This window comes from Ctenocephalides felis, unplaced genomic scaffold (genome assembly GCF_003426905.1).
Source record: "Ctenocephalides felis isolate EL2017-DRISC unplaced genomic scaffold, ASM342690v1 CF-g0.4_SCAFFOLD_01604, whole genome shotgun sequence".
In the NCBI taxonomy this organism is placed as follows: domain Eukaryota; kingdom Metazoa; phylum Arthropoda; class Insecta; order Siphonaptera; family Pulicidae; genus Ctenocephalides; species Ctenocephalides felis.
This window is the reverse complement of record NW_020537758.1, coordinates 16,153,266-16,177,301: the sequence shown is the minus strand read 5'-3', so window position 1 is coordinate 16,177,301 and position 24,036 is coordinate 16,153,266. Positions and strand designations below refer to the sequence as shown.

Sequence of the window (24,036 nt, the reverse complement as noted above, 5' to 3'; positions counted from 1 at the left end):
ATTCAAAATAACTTTTCTGCTCTGGCAATACTAATAGTTCTGAAAAACGTCAAAGTGTGAAATGTGCTAATAAAATATATAACCTATCAATTTTAATGTATAAATCTTATATTTAATATATTCAATCTCTAATAGAATTAATAGCCATATAGTAGAGCAAATTATGGAACAAAAATAAATATTTGAATTACCATTTGTATTAAGTAACTTGCAATAATGGCTTCTCCCAAATTGCTATTATCCTACTTAAAACTAACTCATTCGTGTAATGTTAAGTAAGTAAAGTCTAAATACCAATCAATAATATTAATCAATTTTAAATTAACATCATATTAATACAATCTACAGATTTAAACCATTATACATTGCAACAAGATCCTTTGTGGTAGGCTCCAAAGCATTTTCACAATACGCTTCTTATTTTATTGATCCTGTTTTCAAACCACAAAAACAAAATGAATTAGCTCAAGAAGGTGAGATCCAAAAACTTGCACACGTGCCTATTAAAGCTGCTCGAAATAATGATACTAGCTCTGTATTCCATGATGATCTACTTAGGTATGATATACTTATATAAATTTAGGCAAAAAAATCTTGAACGAAATGTAATGTCTTGCATACATTTTTTAGCAAATTCACAAATTATGTTATGAAAGGCGGACAAAAGGTTTTGGCTAGAAATTTAATAGATGAAGCTTTTGTGAATATTAAAAGAATACAAATTGAAAAATATCACAAGGCTAAAGAGGAAAATAAGAGTAATATTATACTAAATCCAAAAGTGATATTGCACAATGCTATTACAAATTGCAGGCCAGTTCTAACACTTACACCAATCAAAAGAGGAGGTGTTACGTATCAAGTAATATAACCTTTATCTGAATACCCACACATGTAAAGTTAGTATTAGTTTAAAGTGCTCAATTATTTTTTACATCAGGTTCCTATCCCGATCACTGAGAAGCACTCATATTTTTTGGCTATGAAATGGTTGGTGTCAGCCGCCCGTGAGAAGGAAAGAACTGTACATTTTCCTGAAAAATTAGCATATGAACTAATTGATGCTGCAAATAATACAGGCAGAGTTGTTAAGAAGAAACATGATTTACATAGACAATGTGAAGCCAATCGAGCTTATGCACATTACCGTTGGAGTTAAAATTTGTAATAATTATGTACATAGACTGCAGTTTGCTATATTTTAAGTAAATAAAACAAGTAATATAAAAGCTAAATTAAGATAATCTTTACTATTTATTAATAGGTTATATAACACCAAAAATTTCTTCAAAGGCATTCACATCATAAATAGCAGTTTTTTTAACAAGTTTTAAACTTTGATTGGTGGAATATCTCTTCAGGTAACTAAATATCCTGTTTGATTTAATTTCAGATCCTGGTACAATATCTGTTACAGGTATTTCAATATTTCTTCGTTCACCCCAATAATCTAGATATGCAACTTTGACTATACTTTTATCGGCATTTAAATGAATTAATCCAACTAAATTTGTTGCAAAGGCTCCAGCGATAGACAAAGTGATGCAACCGGTTATTCCTAAAAATGCAATTTATTTCACATGATCTATTTTTAAATATATTGACTTCTTATTGAATTTATGCTTACCTACTGAAGAAATTACATATAAATGGTCTAGTGAAGCAAAATTCAATTGTTGCAATATGGCACATCCAGGGATACTAACCATTGTTACTATACCTTGCAGTATTTTTAATTTATTAAGTACTGTTGCATGTCTTATAAAAGGTAATTTATAAATGAGTTCAAAATCTTCATTTGATTCTTTTGGTAAATTTTGTGTCTTTATTGTTCTACTTATTTGCAAACTTCCTATTGAGGAAATGTTGCTATTGATCAAAGCTCTTGAAGCAAATGCTTTAAGCATTTTTCTCAAATAAATCTGTGAAGAAATGTTGATGAAACACTTATACTAAAAGAACTTTTTTATGTTGAATTTTTATTTTTATACAGGTTTTGTGCATTTTAAATTTGCCACTCTCGATTTGCTCAAAATCGGTTATCTATGTATTAACGCAAAGATTCAGTAATGAATGTCATGTCTATATTAAAATGTTCTGTGGATATGGATAGTTGTCAACTCGTGGTGTGAGTTTTTGGTTATGTGAAAAAATATAAAAAACAATTGAAATAATAATAAAAGGATAAAGGATTTATCAAATTAATTATGGGAGTAAAGAATAAACTAAAAGAAATGTAAGTACACTATTTTTAATTATTATTTACCTGGGTTATTTTCTTAGATACACTCCGTGCTTAATCAATCACACTGTATTCTTATATTTTGAGGTTGTTAGGTTGCTCGTTCTTTGGCGCTCGTTTTGAATATAATTTCATATTATGTATTTGTATCCCCAATGCCTTTTATTTCAGATTTGAAGTAGAAAGTACCCATGGGGCGTTTTACACAGGAGGCAATGTTATATTATCTAAGAATGGCCTAGAATTATTATGTCAAAAAGAATTTACTGTTGAAATATTAAATTTATCACAAGGAAATGTTGTTAATAGCATTGGTAATGTAGAAGATGAAGATTCTATAAATACATTCACATATAGTGTATTTGATGAATCTGTAATAACTTCTCACAAAAGCGGTTTATTCAAAAAATGGACGAAGGATGGCATTTTATTAAAATCTTGGAAATCTATTCATAAAGGTCCTGTAAGTAAACTTTGTATAAATGATGATGGTAATATTTTGGCTAGTGGTGGCTCAGATTCTAGTGTAAGACTGTGGGACTTAAAACATCAAACATGCACACATAACCTTAGGGGCCTACAAGGTGTTGTCAGCGTTTTAGCTTTCCATCCCAACTCTGAGAAAAATTTGATATATGCAGCTGCAGACAATACCAAGATCTTAGCATGGGATTTAACAAGTGGCGATGAAATGATGCACTTTGCTGGCCATTTCAGCAAAGTAACATCAATAAACTTCACAGCCGATCATAAATATATAGTTAGTACAGGAAGAGACAAAGTCATAATTGTTTGGGACGCAAATACTGGTAAATTGATTAGAACTGTTCCGGTTTTTGAGAGTATTGAATGTTCAGTTGTGTTAAGTAATGATGTCAAAATTCCTGGCTACCAAAAATGGAAAAATGATGAAATTTTGGTTCTTATTGCTGGAGAGAAAGGCGTGGTGAGGATATGGGATGCTTCAAAACCTAAGGAATTATATATTCAAGAAAATAGTTTAGTAACGCCAGCATCTGAAGAAGGAGGATTAAGCATAACCCAAGTGTTCTTTAATGAAAACACTAAACATATTGGCATAGTTACTGTTGATCATAACATCTTGATTCACAAATTATCAACATTTAAATGTACAAAACAAATAATTGGTTTTTCTGATGAGGTTTTAGATATAGTTTTTATAGGTTCTGAAGATTCACATGTCGCAGTAGCAACAAACAGTGTTGATATCAAATTGTATGAAATATCAACCATGAGTTGTAATTTATTGAAGGGTCACACAGATTTAGTATTATCTTTAGCAAAATCACCTTCAAATTCAAATATCTTATTATCATCCTCAAAGGATAATACAATTCGAGTTTGGTCAATTAATACTGAAGAAAGCATTTATAAATGTTTTGCAATAGGTTCAAGGCATACAGCATCAGTCGGTTCTTTAGCAATAACTAATTTGAGCACAGACTTCTGTGTTTCTGTAAGTGAAGATTCTTGTTTGAAGTTTTGGAAACTGGATACAAATAATATTGGGGATGAGATACAACAGTTGCATTGTAGTTATACAGAATTAGCACATCAAAAAGATATAAATTGTGTTACTGTATCACCAAATGATAAAATGATTGCTACTGCATCTCAAGATAAAACAGCTAAATTGTGGTCCTCTGATGGTTTAGCATTGCTTGGTGTTTTCCGAGGTCACAAACGAGGTATTTGGTCTGCTCGATTTTCACCAGTAGATCAAGTTTTACTTACTACTTCTGCTGATTGTACAATTAAAATTTGGTCTTTGTCTGAATTGAATTGTCTTAGAACATTAGAAGGCCATGATAGTTCTGTTTTAAGAGGTGAGTTTTTATCAAAAGGAATGCAGATAATAACGACAGGAGCTGATGGTTTGATTAAACTTTGGAGCTTGAAAACAGCTGAATGTAACCATACAATGGAAAAACATGATGGCAGAGTTTGGGCTATTGCTGTTTCAAAAGATGAAAATACTCTGATAAGTGGAGGCTCAGATTCATTACTTGTTAAGTGGAAAGATGTAACTGTTGAAAAGAAGGAGCGAGAAGCAAAACTACTACAAGAAAAAGCTTTACAAGAACAAACATTGTCAAATCTATTACATGACAAACAGTTATTAAAAGCATTAAAATTAGCTATAAGATTAGACAGGCCTTTAGGTGTTTTGAAGATCATTAATTTGATAATTAAAAGTGAAGATAAAAATGAATTAGCTACTACACTAAAACAGCTAAAGAATCTTCAAAAAGAAAAATTATTTAAATATGCTTCATTGTGGAATACAAATAGTAAAAATTGTCATGTTGCGCAATTAGTAATAAATATTTTATTAGATGATATACAAAGCGGAGAATTCAAACCTGCAGGTCTTGCATCATTGCTCGAAGGTACAATACCTTATACGGAGAGACATTTTCATAGATTGACACAGTTATTGCAAGATTTACACTTTGTTAAATATACTATTAATTGCATGCAACCACATGCAAAGGAAGTAAAGATGGATTGAAAAGAAATAAATAATATTGAAGCTATGATTTTGTTTTAATCAATTATAATAGTTTATAATGCCAGTTATTCATAAACAAACCACTTCAAATTAATTGCAGGATCTTGACATTTGATATATATTATTTTTTACAATCTTAGCTGACGGTGTTGATTTTTTGCAAAGCTCATACGGATTCTTTTTGGATATCCCACAATTTCTGTTCCTTTCCCTCTGAAAAATTCAACAGGCAATAATATATTCTAATTTGGAAAAAAAATCAGTCATCTGACCTACCTTAAAAACTTGATATCAATATTTCTAGTTGCATGCATAACTGTGAGCACGAATATGATAGCAAAACTGTAATCCAACATGCAAGCCAGAATTTTGCTTCCATGTTTTACCATCGTTGAATCATCTCTTACCATCCTACATTCGACTAAAACGTAGTAACTTATAATTTTTGGTAATCTTTTGAATAGGAAGCGCTCGAGTGAATTCCAAACTAAACCCATTAATATTTCAATTCCAAATTTGCAAAATACAAACTAAAAAATATCGTTATTTGTGTTATGGAATTATAGGATGTATTCTTGTCTTTGGTTACTTACCTCTATAATTTTGATCAACACTTTATTAATTCTTCTAAATTGTCTTGGATAAATTATGGTGTCACAAAATAACACATACAACCCATAAAGAAATATATACGATGGTAATAGTGGCGCCTCGTATACTATAGGCGATAAATCCGCTGGTATGAAAAAATTATATCTTAGAAATTCAAATATTGCTGCTATTAAAACGGCTGATTTTGACGCCATGGTAATTAAAATATGCTCAATTTAAACCCTGATTTAGACTATTTGACAACAAAACAATTGAATCATACTTGATTTGATTAAAGGTATTTAAAAAAAAAATCAAAAATTTATTTGTTGATGCAAACGATTGCTGGATTTGTCGAATGGAGTAACTCCGGTGCGCAGTTTTCAACTTCCTGAAAAAGTTATGCTTTTGCTAGAAAATCCGACTTGATAATTTTATATTTTCTCGGCGTTTGAAGTCATTCTGAATCGACGAAAACAAAAATTGGAAAATCGGCTGTCCAAATTTCAAAAATTTCTGAATTTTTTGGCAAATCCCGCTAAGGTCTAGTTGGTTCGTTGATTCGGCAGAGCACTTTCTTAAGAATTAGCAGGAAAGTGCAAAAATATTCGTCCAAAAATCCTAAACTGACTTTGGAAATTAAAACTGTTCGATAGACATCATTTGGGAACCATGTAAAATCGGTCGAGAAATAAATATTTAAAAATTTTATCTAAATAGCTCAATCAATCAGCTTTTTTATTATGACCACTACTTTTTAGGTTCATGCAACTTGCTTTAAGACAAAAAGGCCACTTATACTTAGTTTTTGTCACTGCACTTCAGAATAAAATTTTGTTCCTATTCAAACATTTGTTTTCCTATTTCTGAAGTTTTAAAATCTAATGCCAATCAAATAATTGTGGGAAAAAAGCATATGGAAATCATATAAAGCATTGAACATAGAGGATTCAGAATATATGGTTACCAAATCTATATTTCGTACTTTCTTAAATGTTATTAGGTATTTTTACTAAATCAATTTTCAGTGGCAAACAAAATTATTTTATCGGTTACTTTTAGTGCTAAATCCACGAGGAATATCGCATCGATCTGAAAGCAAAACTTGTTCACCTTCATTTTACGCGGAAAATCGTGCGTATTTTATACATTACTATTGCTTCAGTCGATTATTGATTCATTGAGATATTTTTTAATTTGTATTATGCTAATTATATGCGTGATAATTGCGTTAATAATGCAATCTTATATCTTATGCGTGATTACGCAAAATATAATAGACTGGCTCGAGTGCTATTGATTGAATAAAATGTGGATGTGTAAAATATATCCATATATGTCTATATAATTTAAACATTAATTACAAAATCTATTTGAAAAAGAATCCTTTAATACACAGGGAAATTAGACATTATTTGTATTTATTAAAGGAAAGGAAAGGAAAGGAAAAGTCGGGGAGAAAAAGTTCGTAGGTTCGCCATAAAATCCGGCCACCTAATTTTGTTTCCTCGACGTTTCAAGTAGTTCTGAATTTTTTAAAGACAAAAAATGGAACAAAATCTGTGGGTGTATGTGAGCCAAAATTTGACTGTTCGTCAACGTTTATGCAAACACACATAGTGTTAAAAATATTGGTGCCAAATTTTACAGAATGGCTTGAAACCTCGAGAAACCATTAAATTATCAACTTGTATTTTCTGGGCGAAAGCGTAATAATCCGAGAAGTTAATAAATATATGTATTATATATCTGAGATCTTTTGTTAAAGTATATTTCCAAAATAGAAAAGTTCCAAAATATTATTATTAAAATATTAAATACCATTCATTGCTCTTAAGTCAAGAGCATCAAGGATTATAGATATTATATTATACTGAATGTAGTTTCCTGTATCTATATCAATATTGCCAAGATTAATTACTCCTATAGAAAATGTATATTATATATATATATATATATATATATATATATATATATATATATATAGATCCGAAGATAATGCAATTCACTACTAACTAAATCAAGTTAAGAGATTCATGTCGTTCCTATAGCAACAGAGTTCTACGCAACAAGTGTCTTGTATAATGCTCCCATGCTCCCCATTTCTTCGCAATCAGCGTTTATTCAACTTTTCTATTGAAAAATAATTCTTTTCATAACTTTTCATCATTTTGCATCTATCTGAACAATTTGTTACAAACATTTCCTTGTGAAGTAACAAAAATGTTTGAAAAATGCGATGATCAATAAATAATAGATATCGATTTTGATGATGAAACAAAAAGTACGAATTAATTATCGACACCTTTGAATTAGATTTTTAATCTAGATTATTTTTTTTATTAATCGATAATTAATAATAATTTTCTTTATTACTAGTAGAATACAAGTATATGATATGTGTTTAGAAAATATTTGTTTTTTAACCACATTGAGTTTTGGTTCATTTTAGTTATTTTTAATTCAAAATCATAATAGTTACCTAATATTTCACAAATAGAATTGGTCTAAAAATTGTATTGGTTTCCTGAATAAAAATCAGTGTTTCGGGAATAATATTACATTTAAAGTTTGAGAAAATATGGGGATGGTACGTGCTTTAAAACTTTTGCAAAGTTTGCTAAAATTGTTTTGCTTTTCTTCAGATTTCTTTCTGCAAGTAGTTCAATAATATATATATATATATATATATATATATATATATATATATTAATTAATTAATAATTACCTTTAAAAATATGTTGGAACATCTAAGAATCTAAAAATCTATTGATGCTCTATAGTTTTTATTTGATTTTCTTTTCAAAAATAAAGTACATAACAGTGCTCAATTTGTACATGCAATTTGCATTAAGACAAGGTGCCAAAAAATCCAAATTTGTAAATAATTGTAACAATAATATGTAATCAATACGAATCGAGATTTGGGGACGTATAAAATTATAACGACACGACTCATTATTGTAAACGTTATTGAATTTTTAAATTAAACCACTTTGTGAAAACTCATAATATTTTTTTTCAAAACCAGGCATTATATCATACCAAGTTTCAGTAAAATTATCATAAGATTTTTCTTTTAGACAATTAATTGGGAAGAAAAGACTCTGGCGTTCTTTATCAAAAACTATCCTAACTTAAGCACATTTTGAACAGTTTTTGAAGTTCCAAAATCGGTTCAATAAAAAATTAAAAAATGATAAACTATTCAAGTTATTAATTAAAATATTTTCTCTTTTAATAAAATCTAATACCAAATATTTTTTTCTCTATTTTATTTACAACTGTCCAGTTAAGGACATTTAGTAAATTTGGGGAATTTTCAATTGTCAGTAAATATAATAATAAATTAATCTATCTTATATCTTGAACTAAATCATGTTTCTAAACTTTTTTTTGATGCTTCAAACTGCAATATTCATCAAAATTTTTATAAAATAATCTACAGAAGTAATATAAAGTAAGGCAAACCTAATGTTAAACATTTTAAAACTAAATTAATTTTTAATTCAATTTATTTGGATATTGATGCCTCCTTAAAAGCGAGAAATTACTACTATCCTAACTTAAGCACATTTTGGACAGTTTTTGAAGTTTCAAAATCGGTTCAATAAAAATTAAAATATGATAAATACACTATTCATGTTATTAATAGAAATATATTTTGTCTTCTAATAAAATCTAATACCAAATAATTTTTTAATTTTTTTATTTTCTATTTTATTTACAACTGTCCAGTTAAGGACATGTAGTAAATTTGGGGAATTTATAATTGTCAGTATATTAAATATAATAATAAATTTAATATCAGTTTTCGTTTCTGGATTTCCTGGTGTTTCTAAGTGTTCTACGTATATAGACTAAGCTTTTGCTTTATACTAACAAGCGTAATGGTTCTTTTGTGTAGTGGCTGAACGTCCGGCTACGCAGTCATTCTGGTACGTCATTTCAAATGAATAAGTCGATGGGGTGAGATGGCGAGATTCACGACTTTAAGTGTTCATGAATCACAGATGAAAGCTTCTACGAGTTTTTGACAGGGTGGCTCGGAATTGTAAATGATATTTATTAAATTCCTATTTTGTATTTATTTTCTATTCTAAATTGCAACCTGTTGGTCAATCAGATTCACGACTGATGAATGAAAGCTTCTACGAGTTTTTGACAGGGTGGCTCGGAATTGTAAATGATATTTATCAAATTACTATTTATTATTTATTTTCTATTCTAAATTGCAATACTTGTTGGTCAATGAGATTCACGTATTTAAGTGTTCATGAATCACAGATGAAAGCTTCTACGAGTTTTTGACAGGGTGGCTCGGAATTGTAAATGATATTTATTAAATTCCTATTTTGTATTTATTTTCTATTCTAAATTGCAACCTGTTGGTCAATCAGATTCACGACTGATGAATGAAAGCTTCTACGAGTTTTTGACAGGGTGGCTCGGAATTGTAAATGATATTTATCAAATTACTATTTATTATTTATTTTCTATTCTAAATTGCAATACTTGTTGGTCAATGAGATTCACGTATTTAAGTGTTCATGAATCACAGATGAAAGCTTCTACGAGTTTTTGACAGGGTGTCTCGGAATTGTAAATGATATTTATTAAATTCCTATTTTATTTATTTTCTATTCTAAATTGCAACCTGTTGGTCAATGAGATTCACGACTTTAAATGTTCATGAATTACAGATGAAAGCTTCTACAAGTTGGACAGGGTGTCTCGAAATTATTTCGTGACACCATTGTAAATGAAATTTATTAAATTTATAATTAATATTTATTTTCTTATCTAAATTGCAATACCTGTTGGTCAATAAGATTCACGACTTCAAGTGTTCATGAATCACAGATGAAAGCTTCTACGAGTTTTAGACAGGGTGGCTCGAAATTATTTTCTGACACCATTATAAATGAGATTTATTAAATTACTATTTATTATTTAGTTTCTATTCTAAATTTTAATATCTGTTGGTCGATGAGATTCACGACTTTAAGTGTTCATGAATCACGGATGAAAGCTTCTACGAGTTGGACAGGGTGTCTCGGAATTTTTTTTGTGACACTGTTGTACATGTATCTTATTAATAAATACGATATCTGTTGGTCAACATAAGTAATTTTTTAGTTTATCGACCATATGTATTACTATTTTTTGAAAGTGTGTTTGGCACGCAACTTCTATCATTATTCGAAAGTTTGGATTTTAATTGTGCTATTACTCTGTCATAAAATTTTTATTGTTTGTTTCATAATTGGTTTATATATGTGCAATTTTTAGAATTTACGTGAATGCAAAAAGTATCGCTGATGTTTATAATAAAAATTACAAGAGTTTTATGAAAATCAATATATCTTATATCTTTAAACTCTATATCTCAAACATGCTTTTTGAATCAACATCGAGATAGACATCCATAAAAATAATTAAATCATGTTTCTAAAGAAAAATTGACTTTCATACGTTCCGAGTCCTAATTTCATTTTTCTTCAATGCATAAAACTACAAAATTTATGAAAATTTTCCTAAAGTAATCAATCGAAATATTATAAAGTAAGACAAACCTAATTTTAAAATGAAATTAAATTTTTATTCAATTTATTTGGATGGATGCCTCATTAAAAGCGAGAAATTGCACAGCTATTTCTCTCAATTTTTATTATTTTTTGAACAGAGAAAAAAGATATTAAAATGTGAAGTATAAAGTAAAACACAATTATTAAAAGATAAAGTTTGAAGAAGAAAACAAAATTACTCAGAAAAGTTATTTTCATCAAAATGATTATAATTAAAATGCAGAAGAAAGAAGTTAGCAGATAAATATCTGCATGTATGTATTTATATGCATATACATGTATGTTTTTACTTATATATATTTATATATATATATATATATATATTTATATTTATTTATATATATATATATGATTTTTATATAGAAACGAATATAGTCCACTTTACGGATAAACGCGAAAACCTTTCACATAAATGAAATATATATCCTTGCGTAGCAAAATGTAGGTAGAGCTCTAACTACTTCGATAGAAGCTTTTGCATTTAAACATGAGGTAGGAAAATTATTCTAACCTAACTGTTAACGTTTAAATTATTGTTACCTTTATATACTATATATAAAGAGTAGTTCTAATTAATAAACTGGGGTACGAAAAATGAAATCGTCATAGTAAGAGCTAATACAATTGTTAATGCTCATATATAATTTTATCTTTATCTTTAGCGTTATTTTTATTTTTATTTTATATATAATTTTTGGTGGGTATTAATACATATTTCATATTGTTGGTTTGATTATCATCATGCAGACACTCGGAATAAAATCTTCTTGATCAGTATAATCGACAGTTAATTTTCTGATTTTTCAAAATTTTTCTTTCTTCAAGTATTAATAACAAATTAATAACGTTTAAGTAATGGTAATTCAATCTGCATATAAAGATAGTGATAACAATTATAAATATTCTTGAATGTTGATTTTCAGCCAATCGTCGAAATAAAAGAAAACAAATAAATAATAAAATATTTATTTACGTTTCGACACGGTTGTGTGTCATCATTCAGCATTTTACTTGTCATTTCATCTTTTAATCTATAATTTATTTTAAATTTAATTTTCTTTTAAACTTAGTAAAAATTCTTTTAGATACTGTAAAAAAAATTCAAAAGGGGTTGCTGAATGATGACACACAACTGTGTCGAAACGTATAAATAATTTTATTTGTTTTCTTTTATTTCGACGATTGACTGAAAATCAACATTCAATAGGTCTCGACGCCGAACAAAAGAATCCAATTATAAATATAAAAAAAATTGTCCTATTACAAATCCGTTTTATTTTAGTTCAGATATAATACAGGTCAATAACTTTAGATCTAATGATAAAACTACATTCCATATTTGTGTGAAACTAGCTATTTAATGCATTTTGATTTAGCGTATGGGATCCCCGTTAACGTCGTGTAAGTGCGTCATATTTGCTATATGAAATTTATGCAAAAGGTAAATGCAACTTAAAATATTTGTATAGGTGCTAACTTAGAATATACTTTCTTTATTGAATACACCAACATGAAAAGAACGCTTGTTACAGTTTAATAAATTGGTCCAAGGCGTTCTTTTTAATTTTATCCCCTGAATGTGCAATTTATCCAAGGTGTCCACGGTTGCACCGCCCTCGCTAATTATATTTTAGCTATATTTAATTTTTAATTGTCCACATATCAACTTTCTTTTCTACTGAATGTATCTTTTATCGTGAATTTACCCAAAATTTCGTTATAATTCATTTTACACCCTATAGTCTGGAGAACAAAGGAAGGCAAATTCGTGCCAGTGACAGGCAAATCCTGGCTTAAGCACTTCATGCCGGTCGTGGCCACTCAAAAGCCGTATAAATATGTTCACATCATTTTATGCATGATGTCCCTGCTCCCTTTATATCATGTATAATAGTTATTTAATTGCTCTTCGTCAGATTTATCATAAAAGATTCGTCAGATCGATTACAAAATGATGGTCGGATATATTATCATCATATTATGTTATGCAAGCAATCGTTATAAGCTATAGCCGGGGAAATGGTGCTCTATCTGTACTTAATAAATAATTGAAAGATTTCTTCAAATCTTGATATATCTTACACTTCATGGAATATCACCATTTACTCACAAAATGTTGTGAGCTCCACATTGATGACTTTATTTGTAATGGATCAGAATGGCGATATTGTTTTTTTTTGAGTTAAAGTTAATTTAATTATATTTGGTGCCTTATTACAAAGAGTTTCTTCTTACTATTGTACAAGTTAGAACATTATTCTATTGAATGTTGCAACGCAGCTTGAGGCCACTGGTCAAGGACGATTTTATTATAAGCTAATCTAATCCGATCGAGACCGCTATTCAATCATGTATAACAATTAATATTAATCCTACCATCGATATCTTTAAGTCAATCTTAAAAATTTTGGGGTCATATTGCATAAGCACCGAAAAAAAACTAAGCCTGGAACAAAATTTTCTGTTCTCTACTCATTTTTTTACTAATTTTCCTGATAGCGCACAAATCGTCCGAGTGGAACATACTTATTTCTATAAACATTATTTTAAACTTTTCTTAATAATAATTTAAATTAATAATTACTCAGTTTCTTAATGAAGACGGAATCTATAAGAATTTTGAATTAGTAATTGGCAAATTTATTTATGATTAAACTTGAATAAATATATACCTCTGTTTATGCTTCCACATGTGAGTTTTCTTCTAAAATTTATTATTGACACTTTATAAATCTAAAACGATTTTAATTAAAGTATCGTGAACGCATTGCATCATATATCGTGACTATTATATGTGGTGTGGTTTACAATTATTCATAAAATTTATTGCATTAAACACGCTTTCTGCAAGGTTAATTCAATTATGCAACTATTGTATGAAAATTATATTTTTTTACATATTACTTTCATGCGGTTTAGATGCAAGATTTACTAATTTATTTTATTTTCTTCTTATGTAGCCAATATTAAACACGTGGAAATATTTAAAAAAAATAATGCATAATCTTTATATTTTCGACTATGAAGGAGATGTATTCTAGTAAAGAACATCATAATATTCAAATACGAAGCGATCCAAATAATTCAAGATAAACTTTGACTTTTCGTCAAATATACACATAACACATACTACGCTAATAACACTTATAAAATATTTTGATTTTAAGACCAAATGCCACAAACTGAATCAAATAATGAATATTATTTCATATATTTTTATTTTTTTAGAGTCATATATTAAAACAATATATAACACTGACTAAAAATTATCAAATTCTCAAGAATAGTTCATTTTTATTTTGGCGAATGGAAGATTTATACAACTTTTCAAATATCCCAAGGGGCTTCGTTGAAACTGAAGTTTTTCGTTGATTTTTAAGCAAAAAACTGATTTGTTTACTTCACTAATTTGTTATTAATACGAATTCACAAATGATTTGAGAAAACCCCGTCGATGCTCGGTTTTGTGATTCATAGAAATTTTGACGTCGGTTGCAGCGGCTCTATGCGTATTTTTAGTAGTCGATCTGGTGGAAAAATTTGCAAAAATGTACTGTTGGGTAAGTTGTAGTAATCGCAAAAAAAAAAATGGAAAATGAAAATTTTTATATATCTTTACATTTCAAAGGTTTTTGAACATTTTGATATGCCTTAGATAAAAATGAATGTGTGTGTTCGGATGCAATGTTTTGTCGACGATTTTCTGAACCGGTTTGAATAAATCAAAAAATTTGAGTCCTATTGATGGCGGAACGTACTGATTAGTTTTTGGCAAAGGTAGATCTAGCAGTTTTGGAGATACGGGGCAAAAAGTGCAAAAAATAATCATTCATTTTTTGAGATAACGGAGCGTCCGATTTGAATGATTCAAAAAACATTTGACAAAATGAAGAACTGATGAAATTTTCGGGACGGCAGGTCTAGCAGTTTCGGAGACCCAGTAAGGAAAGTAAACTAGTGGGGTGCATAGCATAGTGCCTTAAGCCAAATTGCTGGAACTTCCCGCACCGTTAAAAATCTTGGTACGGAACCCAAAGAAATTTACACAAAATGTGTACACATTATTAAAATCTCTATAAAATATCTGATAATTTTATATACATATAAAGTCCAATAAACATTTTTGACCGTCAAATGACATTTTTTTAACTTATTTTTATTGAGAGTCCATAACCGCTGGACCTGCCTTCCCAAAAATTTAATCAGTTCTTCATCTTGTCAATACAAGTAAAATGTTTTTTGAATTATTAAAATCGGACGCTCCGTTCTCTTAAAAACTGAGTTACCGTTTTCGGCACTTTTTGCTCCGTATCTTCGGAACGGCTAGACCTGCCTTCGCCAAAAACTAATCAGCACGTCTCCTCATCAATACGAATCGAATGTTTTTTGAAATATTCAAATCGGTTGATCCCTGTTCTCGAAATCGTCGACGAAAATTTGTATCTGCACACACACACACACACACGCATACACACACATACATCCATTTTTTCTATGGTATGCTAATATGTTCAGAAACCTTTGAAACGTAAAGATATATAAGAATTTTCATTTTCGATTTTTTTGCGATTACTATAACTTACATTACGGTAAATTAAAAAGTGGCATTTGACGGTCAAAAATGGTCATTAGACATCTACATCAAGTTGATAGATATTTATTAATAGTTATTTTAGAGTTCAAAAAACTATTTTTTTTTTCAAAACTTTCAAAATTCTAAAAAATCTATTTTTGCAAAGTTTTGGTATGCATTTTACCTTAAGCCACGACGATGCCATGCACCTCCAGTTCGCTTGTAAATTTGTTTTATTTTTAATTCCGAATGCAAAAATTTCATCTTTCTATTAATTTTGATCGAAATGAGCCCCAACTCTGTCTCTATTCGGCTTGTGCCCCCATTGTTTCGGAGTGGGGCTACGACTTTTTGATTTTATCGAGTAGTAGGTGTGCGTTATAAGCGTGCTCTCTTAGAGAAGTGCTTCCAGTAGTACCCTGCGGTTATCGTCGGTGTGTCGGTGTGGAAAATCATCGAGGACTATTTTGGGAAAATCTATATAGAAGAAAATTAGTGATAATTTTGTGTTCAGTGTGGTGCAAGGAAAAAACTAAATAACCAGTGAGTATAAATTTTTATTAATTTTTTTACAAATCTAATTAAGGTTTTATCCAATAAATTTTTAACTTCCCGAATGAGAAGTTTATGTTTTCATAAAAAAATCCGATTCGCTAATTTTATGTTTTCTCGACGTTTCAAGTCATTCTGAATCGAATGAGACCAAATTTGGAAAAAGTATGTGTGTGTGTGTGTGTATGTGAACAGATTTTTTTTTAAATTTTTAATCCAATTGAAATGCTTTTAAAGATGTTTAATTGATTAATTCAAACAAAAGAGAAAATATATAAATGTGCAATTTTATTTCATTGATATGCCTAAACCAATTAGATATTGTTACTAAAACAATGGTATTCATTTTAAAATAATTATTTAATTATATAGAAACTTACATTTTTTTCATATAAATTAAATAATAATAATAATTTATTAAAAGTTAAATTTTTCAAATATGATATATGTACAGTCTACAGTAGCTCGATTTATGTGAGTTATTTAGAAACTTTACAAATTAAATAATTTTTAAAATTTACAAATTATATATTATCATCATTACATTATAGTCAAGTTTTAGTTTGTATTTTTTACCTGGAAATTTCTTTTACAAAGGCCTTTTATAGCGCACAAAACATTTACTCAACCAAATTATAATAATTGTATTAGTTAACGGTTAAATATAGAGATTTATTGCAAAAAATATTTCCAATTGACATTAAAGTATTATTCCACTTTTGATCAAATTATAATAGTTGTATTATTTAAAAATATTAAGTATAGAGATTTAGATTAAATATAGAGACTTATTGCAAAACTTACTTCTAAATTAATCTAAAGTATTATTCCACATTTGATTTTGATTTTGTTCAATTTTTCAAGTAACACATTTACTAAATTTATAAATTCTAACTATTCAATCTTTATATTTATAATTTAGTTAATTTTATTAACTAAATTATAAATCTTTCATCATTCAACAAGTAAAACTGATAACAAAATCTTGTATGCGAAGGTCAATTATCTCAATAAATGTAAATTGCACATTTCTGCATTGAAATATCAATTAAATACAAATCGATAATAAATTAAAAATTATTCAGATACTTGATTGAACCGGATTTTATGAGTAACTTTTTGTATTTTAGTTTGAGTTATCTGAAAACTTTTATAGTACTCAAATGCAATTTTTATATTATTATTACTCTGAATAACTGTTATATATTAGTTTGAATTAGCAATTTTTATATTATTAATTTTTTTTTTCAGAATATGGAGGCACCAGAATTTAAGGATTTTGCTAAGGAGATGATTGATTATGTTGCTGGATATCTTGAAAATATCAGAGATAGGTAAGTTATAGTAATCTAACTTATTCTTTAAATCTGAATAATTATTATTGATATTTTTGGAACAAATATGGAAATACTAAAATAGAAAAAAAAATCCTTGAATAATATATTTAATTAATTTGGTGTTATATAATATCTAATCATACAATCAATATCAGATTTTTTTGAATTAAATATATTTTTATTCAATGCAAATATATTAATAATTGATGGCCTTTACATCATGGAATTTTTCTTTTTATTTCATTTTTACAAACATGTAATATTTTGGCATTTTGTAGGATTCTTCTGTTTAATTGTTTCTAACATAATTGAAGTAATTTATTCTCAATTACCTGATTTATTGAAGTGGTATTAATGTCATAAGATATCATATCAAAGTCATAAAATACAATTGCACACAAAAAAAGACTAAAAATTAAAACTTTAAATTAATACATTTTTTGTACATGTTTTTATACATTCATATAACAATTTTATTTCTACGTTATAAATAATCACTTAAATATATTATATTATATTATATTATATTATGTATTTATTTATAATTTAAAAATTCTATTTATTTATGAGTATATAAACTAGTTTTCATTTAAATTAGTCTTAAACTTTTATTTATGTATAATGTGCAATTGTATTTTTAATAATTATATTCATATTTAAATTCACAAACTTTTCCAGTAAATTAATTAATTGTGATTAAATTACTTTAATTATTTTATGAACAATTTAGCAATATTGAAATGTTTTACTTATTGTTAGCAACGACTCGAAGATTTTTTGTAATTAATAAGTAGGAGTATAACAAATTAATTTTTAGGGATATTATAAATATCAATCAAAACATTAATACAATTATTATTAATACAATTTTATCAGCTAATGAGATAAATTAAAATAAAGCATATATTATTTTTTAAAAAATGTTCAGAAATCATCTCAGTGAGTAATTTTCTAATTAAGGCTGAGGCAGATCCATAAATCAAAATATTAATACAATTATTATTAATACAATTTTATCAGCTAAAGTGATAAATTAAAATAAAGCATATACTATTTTTAAAAAAATGGTCAGAAATCATCTCAGTGAGTAATTTTCTAATTAAGGCTAAGGCAGATCCATAAATGATTTTTTACTATTTTTATAAGCTATTATGATAAATTATAATATAGCTAATATCATTTCAAAATAAATGTTTGGAAATCACCCCAAAGAGTGATTTTTGAGTCAAGGCTTAGGCAGATCCACAAATGATAAAAATATTATTATTATAAATGTCTTCTTATTGATCTGATTCATTTACTAATAATCTGTCGAGGGAATTCCCTGGTTCCCTGAGTTCATCTGACGTCGATCTTAAAGCGGTCTGATCGGATTTTCCTGACAGAAACGCCGGATTTTAATTTCCGTCGGGTCTTTGTGGCTTCGATGATCAATTAAAGTTATCGTGAAACTTTTATTGGGTAATTGTTCATAGGAAGGTTAACGCAGACAGACCGTAAAAGACAAGTCGAAACGATGCAATATCTACCTTTTGTACATGAATTGTGGATTTAATAATACAAATTAATGTCAATCACCTTTATTTCAATGTTGAATATAAATGTTGTATGAAGAAATTTGAGGTAATTTGATTGTACTGATCTTTATTACAACGGAAAGGGCATAAAATTAAGGTGACCATATTTTTTTGCGGTCAAAACCGGGACAGGGTTTTATAGGCATTAGGAGTGTTGTAAAACTAACAAATGCTATTTAAGGATACAATAAAAACAGTTTTTATAGGTTTTTTTTAAATCAGAATTGCGAACTTTTAGTAAGATCTTTATTATTCGATTATATGTAGTAGATCCTACACTTTTCGCTCTTGAGCCTTGTGTAAAATTCTATTTCACTTTCTTCATAATTAATTTGAAAAAAAAATAGCACTTGTTCATTTGTTTTCATAAATTTTGGTAATTTACATATTAATTTTCAACAAGCCCCGGGGTAAAGATCTAAATTCGGGAAAAATATTACATTTAGAAAAACCGGGGACACAATAAGGTGAAAATCTAGGGCTCTCCAGGCCAAACTGGGGCGTATGGTCACCTCAATAAAATTAACAAATCAGGGCGTTGAATTCTGAAGTAACCATAATAAAAAATGATATACATGAACGCAAATTGTCTATTTATAAAATTATTCCAAAATGTAAAATTTAAATCTTGCTTGCTTCACTGATTGTGAAGGAACACAAAATACACTAATCAGGATATTTTATTTTTAGTCATTCATATTAAAACGCATATTTTTCGTATACTTGCATGCAAAATACCCATTTAAACAATACTTATGGTCTTAAATAAAATCTCATTTTTTTCCAAGAAAGTATCTTACATGACAATTATTTAAAAGGGAACACTACTAACTTCTTTTCATTTTTAACAAGAGATTTATTTTGTAGCAAAAATAGAATGCAACTGAGGAGCAAACAAAATCTCGATCTATAAAGTATATAGACAAAAGTGATTAATTATATTCATTTTAGCTTTTGTACTAAGGTAGAGACAACATTTATTCTATCATATTTTTTAATATTTTTATTTGGTGAGAACGTACTCTAATGCATCTCCAATGTGTTTCTGAATTTAAGAGTAGGTGCCGATGAAATATACTCAATGACATTTCTTTTTTTTTTTCTATTTTTTTTTTCTTCGTGTTTTTGTCGAATTTAATCAGATCTAAAATTTCATAATACCGTTATTTGTGTATATTATGTATACATATATATCTCGATTATCACCTGTCGCTTTCTGGAGCTGTAATAACGAAAGCGTTCATTGGCACATTTATTCGCGTCAACCTTGGGAGTACTTTTACTAAACCGGATTTCTTGATGAAATTCTTATTTCTTCACATCGCCTTTGAAATAGATTATAGATTCCCGTTGTTTAATCACTATTTTAATCGATAATCGAAAATTTAGCCATCGATGTACAGAATAACATGATTTAATAAGACTTGGAACTAGATCATAGTAATCAACTAGTGGGGTGCATGGCTTTGTGCCTTAAGGCAAATTGCTCGAACTTCCCGTACCGTAATAAAATGTTCGAGTAATATTAAATGTTTTTAAATAGATTATTATAAATACTGTAGCATTGTTTATTTATAAGAATTATATAAACTGAATTGCAAAGTTGTGCAGAAAGCCAGAATTTTTAAGCAGAAAGTTTTTTGAATCATTCAAATCGGACGCTTAGTTCTCTCAAAAACTGCCATTTTTTGCACATTTAGCTCTGTATCTCCGAAATGGCTGGGCCTGCCTTTGCCAAAATCTAATCACATCTTCTCCCAATCATTACAAATTGAATGTTTTTTAGATCATTCAAATCGGATACTCCGTTCTCGCAAAAACTCGATTTCTATTTTCAGCACTCTTTGCTCCTTATCTCCGTAACGGCTGAACCTGTCTCTGCCAAAAACTAATCAGCACATCTCCCTATCAATAGGAATCGAATGTTTTTTGAACCAAAAACGAACGTGGACAAAAAAATGCGGACATACAAAACACACACACACACATCCATTTTTTCTGAGTTATGCCAAAATGTTCAGAAACCTTCAAAACGTTATTTACCTATATATATTCAAGGGTATTTTATAAAATTTGTTAAAATAGACAGCCGAACAAATATTGAATTTAACAAAAAAAATTTAAAATGCCAGTTTACTTGTGCATTTGTATTTTGCAAAACAAATCAAACTTTATCAGATTATTGAAAAAAATCAATAAATTACATCCAGCGATAATAATTGTTTTCTCTTGCATAAAAACTGGATTCAATAAAAATATATTATCGTTAAAATAAAAACTATACTCATATACGTCTGTTTAAAGAAATTCTTTTTAGTTTTACTTCAAATGCTTATAAATTGTCACTTAGTCTAGACTACAGCATAACGTAAATTTAGTAAATTTATTTAAATTATATTCAAGATTTGTTTAAATAAACAAAGATTTGATAGTTTTGTTTGATACTGAAACATTCTTACCAATTTTATATAGTCAGATATATGATTTTTTGCTGGAGATTAATGATATTTATTATTTTGTGCTAACTGAATGTGATGTGAATGTGAACTGTGAATGAATATTTATTTCATTGGATTAAATATATAAAAATATTGTTTTAATTTAATGCACATACTTCTTAATTCATTATTCATTTTTCTTACAATATTTTTTATTTCGGAATTTTATTTATAGGCGTGTTCTGCCGACTGTCGAACCAGGGTACATGAGGCCTCTCCTGCCAGAAAGTGCTCCTGAAGAACCAGAAAAATGGCAGGATGTCATGGCCGATATTGAACGAGTTATTATGCCAGGAGTAACACATTGGCATTCTCCTAGATTTCATGCTTATTTTCCAACAGCTAATTCTTATCCTGCCATTGTTGCAGATATTTTAAGTGGTGCCATTGCTTGCATTGGATTCACATGGGTAAGTGACAGACAAAATATGAAAATGGTGTAAAAAATCATTTTTGTAACATTTGGTTATGAGCTACTCATAAAATTTGGTATAGAAGGTATGTTTAGTCATACAAAATAAATTTTAAAAAATGTTACAAAAAATGATTTAATTTATTAAAAGAAATTCAAGTCTATTAATCACATGAGACTTGGGGGAGGGAGAGTTTGACTAAAAATCACGAAATATCACGCGGAGGAGGGAGGGGAGGGTTAGTGATATATCACGAGTATTTATTTTCTACCTGAATTCATTGAAAAAATGCAAACATTTAAAAAAAAAACTCAAAAATTTTACCATTTTTTCTTGTAACTAAAATACACGTAATGTTTGGTGGGGAGGGGGGTTAATATTGAATATCACCGTATCACCAAGAGAGGGGGAGGTTCCAAAAATCGTTAAAAAATCGATCACGTGATTAATGTACGCCCCCAAAGGATAAAAATAATGCTCCACATATATTTTATGTATTATATATAATTTTATATGTAAATAATTTATTATTGCTTTCAAAAATGTCTCGCAGTAATTTCACTTTCGTTTTAAACTTATATTTTATTGCAAACTGTTTATTTACCAGATAAATGACTAGTCATAGTTGTTCATTACACAATAACTGTAACTGATTGCGCATTGTGCAAACATATTACAATATCTCCAGAAGGTCTTTCTGATCTTGGTGAATGGACACGTTAATTTACACCTAATTTATTGCATGCGGATTATTATTCTTAGCTACATTGAAATAGTTGTAGAAGTTTTAATGAATATTGGGGCATAAGTAATTATTGAAAACCAAAATTTAACAAATATTAAATTTTCTAACAGAAATCATCGTGAATTTTAAAATTTTTGGTCAGCAATAACGTTAATTTATGTCGCCCGTAATTATAAATTTATTAGATCGCGAGTCCAGCTTGCACAGAGCTTGAAGTTTTAATGATGGATTGGCTGGGAAAAATGCTGGATTTGCCACCTGATTTCCTTGCTTGTTCAGGTGGAAAGGGCGGTGGTGTCATTCAAGGTACCGCCAGCGAAGCCACTTTGGTTGCTTTACTTGGAGCAAAGGCCAAAATGATGAGAAAAATTAAAGAGGAACATCCTGAGTGGGATGAGGCAACTATTATTTCCAAACTTGTCGGATACTGTTCAAGTAATAATAGAAAATAAATATGATATTTTGTAATAAGTTGCGCAGCCTAATTAATGATAATTTTTTTTTTCAGAACAAGCGCATTCCTCTGTAGAACGAGCAGGGCTCCTAGGCGGCGTTAAATTGCGCCTCCTAGAATCCGACGAAAAATTCAAATTGCGTGGAAAAACTGTTGAAGAGGCGATCAAGGAAGATCGCAAAAATGGTTTAATTCCATTTTATGTCGTAGCCACATTGGGTACAACAAATTCATGCGCCTTCGACCGTCTGGATGAAATAGGGCCAGTTTGCAACGATTTAGGTGTATGGTTACACGTAGATGCTGCTTACGCAGGTTCTTCATTCATTTGTCCAGAGTTCAGATATCTGATGAAGGGTATAGATTGTGCAGATTCCTTCAATTTCAACCCACATAAATGGATGTTGGTAAATTTCGATTGTTCGGCTATGTGGTTGAAAGATCCGAATTGGGTGGTCAACGCTTTTAACGTCGATCCTTTATATCTGAAGCACGACCAACAAGGTTCAGCACCGGATTATAGGCATTGGCAAATACCTCTTGGAAGAAGATTCAGGGCTTTAAAATTGTGGTTTGTTTTGCGGTTATATGGAGTTCTAAATTTGCAAAATTTTATCAGAAAACACATAGCTCTCGCGAAAGGTTTTGAACAACTCTGTTTAGCTGACGATCGTTTTGAAATTGTCGCAGAGGTTTTGATGGGCTTGGTATGCTTTCGATTAAAAGGATCGAATGAAATAAACGAAAAGCTTCTGAAACGTATCAATGGTAGAGGTCGTATTCATTTGGTACCGTCTAAAATTGATGATATTTATTTCTTAAGAATGGCTGTCTGTTCGAGATATAGCGAAATGAGCGATATGGAAGACAGCTGGAAAGAGATCAGTGCCACTGCAGATGAGATTTTGGCCCAAGAAAACAAGTAAATATTAG

At 29.0% G+C, this 24,036-nt stretch overlaps 4 protein-coding genes across 5 annotated transcripts; 3 read left to right on the top strand and 1 right to left on the bottom strand.

Moving 5' to 3' along the window:
* Positions 1–149: 149 nt before the first annotated feature.
* LOC113372219 (28S ribosomal protein S7, mitochondrial-like) lies at positions 150–1,224 on the top strand. The gene is made up of 4 exons (XM_026612543.1): positions 150–275; positions 349–558; positions 631–862; positions 941–1,224. The coding sequence occupies exons 1-4, from the start codon at positions 217–219 to the stop codon at positions 1,157–1,159; spliced, it is 720 nt and encodes a 239-aa protein (XP_026468328.1). The 5' UTR covers positions 150–216; the 3' UTR covers positions 1,160–1,224.
* A 41-nt stretch (positions 1,225–1,265) lies between these two features.
* LOC113373417 (transmembrane protein 186) lies at positions 1,266–1,907 on the bottom strand. Its single transcript, XM_026613715.1, has 2 exons — positions 1,628–1,907; positions 1,266–1,558 (listed from the first exon to the last, which is right to left on the bottom strand). The coding sequence occupies exons 1-2, from the start codon at positions 1,905–1,907 to the stop codon at positions 1,266–1,268; spliced, it is 573 nt and encodes a 190-aa protein (XP_026469500.1).
* Positions 1,908–2,107: 200 nt separating this feature from the next.
* LOC113372211 (transducin beta-like protein 3) lies at positions 2,108–4,791 on the top strand. Its single transcript, XM_026612531.1, has 2 exons — positions 2,108–2,236; positions 2,414–4,791. Exons 1-2 carry the CDS (start codon positions 2,208–2,210, stop codon positions 4,773–4,775), a joined length of 2,391 nt encoding a protein of 796 aa, XP_026468316.1. The 5' UTR covers positions 2,108–2,207; the 3' UTR covers positions 4,776–4,791.
* A 7,037-nt stretch (positions 4,792–11,828) lies between these two features.
* LOC113372212 (aromatic-L-amino-acid decarboxylase-like) lies at positions 11,829–24,029 on the top strand. 2 transcript variants are annotated; one of them, XM_026612533.1, is made up of 5 exons: positions 11,829–11,837; positions 17,331–17,413; positions 21,667–21,901; positions 22,835–23,084; positions 23,158–24,029. In XM_026612533.1, the coding sequence occupies exons 2-5, from the start codon at positions 17,334–17,336 to the stop codon at positions 24,027–24,029; spliced, it is 1,437 nt and encodes a 478-aa protein (XP_026468318.1). In that variant the 5' UTR covers positions 11,829–11,837; positions 17,331–17,333. The 2 variants fall into 2 exon arrangements, with proteins under 2 accessions (XP_026468318.1, XP_026468317.1); XM_026612532.1 differs by lacking the exon at positions 11,829–11,837 and adding an exon at positions 15,948–16,070.
* The last annotated feature ends 7 nt before the right edge of the window (positions 24,030–24,036 follow it).

Coding starts and splice junctions, on each gene's coding strand:
- LOC113372219 (XM_026612543.1), top strand. CDS start 217: ATGGCTTCTCCCAAATTGCTATTATCCTACTTAAAACTAACTCATTCG. Junction 276..348: donor ACTCATTCGTGTAATGTTAA/GTAAGTAAAGTC, acceptor TACAATCTACAG/ATTTAAACCATTATACATTG. Junction 863..940: donor GAGGAGGTGTTACGTATCAA/GTAATATAACCT, acceptor TTTTTACATCAG/GTTCCTATCCCGATCACTGA.
- LOC113372212 (XM_026612533.1), top strand. CDS start 17,334: ATGGAGGCACCAGAATTTAAGGATTTTGCTAAGGAGATGATTGATTAT. Junction 17,414..21,666: donor CTTGAAAATATCAGAGATAG/GTAAGTTATAGT, acceptor TTTTATTTATAG/GCGTGTTCTGCCGACTGTCG. Junction 21,902..22,834: donor CTTGCATTGGATTCACATGG/GTAAGTGACAGA, acceptor TAAATTTATTAG/ATCGCGAGTCCAGCTTGCAC.
- LOC113372211 (XM_026612531.1), top strand. CDS start 2,208: ATGGGAGTAAAGAATAAACTAAAAGAAAT. Junction 2,237..2,413: donor AAGAATAAACTAAAAGAAAT/GTAAGTACACTA, acceptor CTTTTATTTCAG/ATTTGAAGTAGAAAGTACCC.
- LOC113373417 (XM_026613715.1), bottom strand. CDS start 1,907: ATGCTTAAAGCATTTGCTTCAAGAGCTTTGATCAATAGCAACATTTCC. Junction 1,559..1,627: donor ATATGTAATTTCTTCAGTAG/GTAAGCATAAAT, acceptor TTGCATTTTTAG/GAATAACCGGTTGCATCACT.